Raw genomic sequence first — 4,456 nt, 5'->3', positions numbered from 1 at the left:
GCCGCCGGAAGCGGTACCTAGGGCAAGAGGCAAAGGTCAGACGGAAGCAGCATACCACTCCTCAACCAACCAGGAGGAGGGGGCGGAGACAAGTCTCTCACTGGAGAGAGGGTAGCCAATCAGCGCGGCCCTCGGTGGCTGCGCGCGGCGCTCTGCGGCCGCCATTTTGTGGGAGGGCGTTGACGAAGGGCAGAGCGCGGCGGCAGCGGTGAGGTAGCGGCTGGGCAGCAGCTGAGGTACAGCGGGCAGTGAGTCTGCTTTCCTGCCTGCACACACCCTGCACCGCTCCTATCGGCTGTGCCGTCTGGAGGGAGGGTGGCTCTATGGGGCTCCGAGCTCCGGCTGTGCCCCGGGGCGGCCGCGACCTTCAGCCGCTGAGTCCCTTCCGTTGGGCTGATGGAGCTGAGGAGAGGGAGCGGCGCGATCGCGGCTGTCTGAGGCAGGGAGATGGGCCTGGCTGCTCTGCGGGGCTGGAGCGAGCGCGGCAGCTGCCGGCGGCCGGGGTCAGGGCACCAAAGGGGAGCGGCCTGGCAATGGCAAGGGCACCGAGCTCTTCTGATGAAGAAAAACTGTATTGTGGTGTTTGGGCTCTGAGCCGGCCTCGGAAGGACGTAGTGACTCCAGGGTTTTCTTTCAGTCAGGCATAAGAAAAGATGACCTTGACTTTCCAAGTCATGTATGGCTAATAATGACGGAGTTTATTTCATTGAGATTTTTAGCTATTCGTCCACTTGCAGGCGTGCTTACCTGATTGTGCACCAGAGATACATTACTGGATTGGGTCTGCTTAAGAGCTGTGTTAGTTAGCATAGTACCTGCCTTAGCAATGTCCTGTGTCCCTCTTCTGCGATACCGGTGGCTATAGCGTCTGCCTGGTTTGGTTGGTAACTATATGATATGTGTGCTTGTTTTGGGGTGAGTTACAAAACAATATGTTTGTCCTAAACATAAATCCCTCTTAAACGTAAGAAAAATGTATCTTTAAACATTAAAAAGAAAATCACTTTTGTTCTAAGTTTGATCAAGCACCAAAGCAGTTTCCTTGGGGAGTTGTGAAGTCTCCATCTCTGAAAGTATTAAAGACCTGACTGGATGTGTTCCCCTGCTTTGGGCAGGTTGGGGTTGGACTGTGCAATCTCTGGGGTGCCAACCTGAACCAGTCAGTGAATCTGGAAGTATGCTACTGTAGCCACACTATGCTTTTATTTTACTGAACACCTTAGATGTGAAACTTTAGTCCAGACACAGACAAAATACAAGTGTGCCCTCGTACTTAGTGTTTTTGCTGTCCTGTGAAAGCACTTCTGAGGTTGGCTCTAATAACTTGCTGATCTAGTTGAAAAATAACTGGAGGGGGAAAAAAGTGTGTTTATCTAGATCTGTGAACACTAAAGTTAGAAAGTAAGATGTAATAGAGATGTGCAGCTGAGAGCAGGGCAATTCTTGTTACTAACGTTTGCACTTTGATATAGTATGGGTGTTGTAAAGCATCATTTTGAATCATAAAACAGAGTAGTGGTCTACTCTGAATGCTGTCAGTGAGTTTTTGAGTATGTCATTGAGCTGTTTCTTAGCTGAACCAGTGAAGATTCATCTTAATTGGGTACTGCAGATTCATGAACAGTTGGTAGAAATTTGCCTGTGTTGAATGGTTGTGTTGGCAGGACTGGCAGCACTTTTCTTCATAAGTGTTCTGAGGATTTTTCCCTTTTAGAGTCATCATTCTGATGTTTATTGTTTTTTATGTTTAAACACATTTGAATGAACTCTGAAAATCATAAAAGTTCTTCCCTTCAGAACCCTTCATTTGCTTATCAACTCTTGTGTGACCTGTTTTGTCCCTTAAGATAAAGTGCTTTGAAGGTGAATGTCCTGAAAAATTTAATAGCTGACAGTGGCATTCCTAAATTCAGTGTCAAGGTTAGTTTGATTTTTCTGTTGATCCTGTCCAACTGATTTTCAGTTCATTAACTGTCCTGTATTGCTTGTTAGGACAAGCAGCCATGGCTGGCCATGACTCGGGATCTCAACACCAGTTCACTGGATTTGCAAAGTACTTCAATTCCTACACTATCACGGGCAGGAGGAATGTATGTATTACATGTATTAACTCCTATAGTCTAGGATGATGGTGTTTTCTGGGTATTAGACTGAAACTGAACTGAACATTTGTCTTTTCCAGTATGTAATAGCAACATACACTGGCATTGCACTGATCATCTTGTATTTCAAGCTTAGACCCAAAAACAAAACTCCTGCTGTGACAGATAAGTAAATGGTAAGTATGTTTCAGGACCAAAATGTTTCAGCACAAGGCCAAGAAGAAACAATGACAAGGGACATATTGCTAAGAATACAGTGTAATTAGAGAGAAACACAGGCATATGAACTTTGTATTTATAATTTTAAACCTCAGCTAAACCATAGCATCAGCTTATTTGGGGCATTCTGAATTAAATAGGTTGTTAAAGGGGGATGTAGTCAATATAGGATACCAGTATTCTTTTTGTTTTGACATGGTGAATGGGACTACAGACAGCACACAGGGATGAAGGGTAAGCAAGCAAGGAAGGAGGAATGGAAGGGTGTTGCAGCTAGGCATATCAGGCTTTGCCTGCAACTGTTGGGTGCCTCTGGTCAGACCTTTTGCTGTAAAATAGGAATAACTGTTGCTTCGTATGTTATTGAAATAATAAAATAGGAGTTGAGGACTTGGTCATATTAGAGAATTCCAAGCAGAGGTTAATGCAGTCTGTTAAAACCTTTTGAACAGAATAGAGGAACACCATACAATGGAGGTATATATATTGCACACCTGACTGTGCAAGGCGTGTATAGAAGTGATTGCGCTTATATAGCAACAACCAAGTGTTACATAATTGTAGAGTTGCTTTCAAATACAAAATTTCCACTGAAATGGCATTTTGAAAAAACCTGTGGGCTGTCCTCACAGTCTGCAAAAAGGGGTAGGAAACAATAAGCTTGAGCATCATTGTGTGTTATAAAGGGACCTCAGTTGTTCCTGTGTATGCTGGAATTTGCCTGCTTGTAACTAAAATTGTTTGGGCTTGGGGAGAGGGGGTGCTCAGTTACTGGTACCACTGTGCAAGACTTACTATGTTTGATCTCTTCTCTTGGCAGGTTGCTGGCATGTCTGAACCTCCAGTCTGCATCAGTGTAATGCAAGCTGATGACCTGTCATGGCTAATAAAATTGAAATGATTACTTGTTTTATTTGTAATATGAATGGCGCAAAAAAAAGCACAAATGTGCACTTCTTGTTTTTCCTCTGTCAAAAAAATGGCTATTTGTAACACAGATGGAGTAACTGATCCTTGTCATTACAATCTTAACTAAACTTTTCTGTTGTTACTATACATCCTAAAGTGTTCTGAGCACCTGGAAGTAACCTGGGAAAGACCACAATGCTAGCATAGAGCTTACAGCTGGTGAAAGCATCTCCACACTTTCATGTCTCACTGGGTAATGGTGGGCTCACATGGTTTGTATTTATGTGGTTGCTCGTATTTTTTTGTATTCCGGGCTAGTAGCTTACATGGAGATCATGACTTCTTCACAATTTTTAGTGCAATGCAGATGACAACTTCTGCCTCAGTTGTCCATATTTTGCATAGGTCCTGTTTGGTTGCCATGCAAAACCTCCCACATTAGAATGATAAATAATGATACTTGATTTACTTGCCTTTCAGAGATAACTGCCAGAAAGAAAATTACTTACTTTGCTTATGTTAAGCTCTCATAACCCTGCATGTTTGTAAACAGTGATTGTAGTTCAGTTTTTCTTGGACACAGACTCTTAATAAATGGAGTGCGCTTACCACAGTTAAATATACGCAGTCCCCTCCCTGCCCAACACTAGAAACTGTCTATTGCATTCTCCAGTGTCTTTCTGTAGCTCAGAACACAGAACCTTCCTTATATGTCCCCTCAGTGCTGATGTATAAATGTGATTATAAGGCACCACGTTTTTCAGATTGCAGCCAGCAGCAGGGCTGACACTGGGACAGCTGGTGCTAAGGAATGCAACTATACTCCCAAACTGAGGGCAGGAAGAGGTAGACATGGTTGCTTGAAAAAAAAAGCAGAGAGAAATTATGGGTCTCTGTGCTCTCTCACTCTAGTTTATGTATTATTTTTTTAAGCCATTTGTAGATTCTGGGCTTTCTGATTAAATGTAGTCGTCCTTCTCTGCTGTGAGTTTTGTTTTAATAGATGGCCTCTGGTGTATGCAACCTTCCAGATGAATACTGGTTGCTGTAACAATGTAATAGATCCAATTAGCTACAACCTATCATCTACCCTCAGGTGATTTACCTGATAAACCTTGTCATCAACTGTTTCTGAATTACTTTGTTTCTCTTAGCAGAGTGCTCACAGATAAAAGCACTGTTCTGGCTTCCATTGCAGCAAAGAAGAAAATACTTTCTTGTAACAT

At 43.3% G+C, this 4,456-nt stretch overlaps 1 protein-coding gene across 1 annotated transcript; it reads left to right on the top strand.

Annotated features, from left to right (window-relative positions):
* The first annotated feature begins 118 nt into the window (after nucleotides 1-118).
* On the top strand, nucleotides 119-3,838 carry ATP5MK (ATP synthase membrane subunit k). The gene is made up of 4 exons (XM_034061729.1): nucleotides 119-236; nucleotides 1,993-2,090; nucleotides 2,183-2,278; nucleotides 3,142-3,838. Exons 2-3 carry the CDS (start codon nucleotides 2,004-2,006, stop codon nucleotides 2,273-2,275), a joined length of 180 nt encoding a protein of 59 aa, XP_033917620.1. The 5' UTR covers nucleotides 119-236; nucleotides 1,993-2,003; the 3' UTR covers nucleotides 2,276-2,278; nucleotides 3,142-3,838.
* The last annotated feature ends 618 nt before the right edge of the window (nucleotides 3,839-4,456 follow it).

Source organism: Melopsittacus undulatus, chromosome 4, assembly GCF_012275295.1.
Source record: "Melopsittacus undulatus isolate bMelUnd1 chromosome 4, bMelUnd1.mat.Z, whole genome shotgun sequence".
Taxonomy (NCBI): Eukaryota; Metazoa; Chordata; class Aves; order Psittaciformes; family Psittaculidae; genus Melopsittacus; species Melopsittacus undulatus.
The sequence above is the reverse complement of the archived record's forward strand: the minus strand, read 5'-3'. Positions and strand labels throughout refer to the sequence as shown.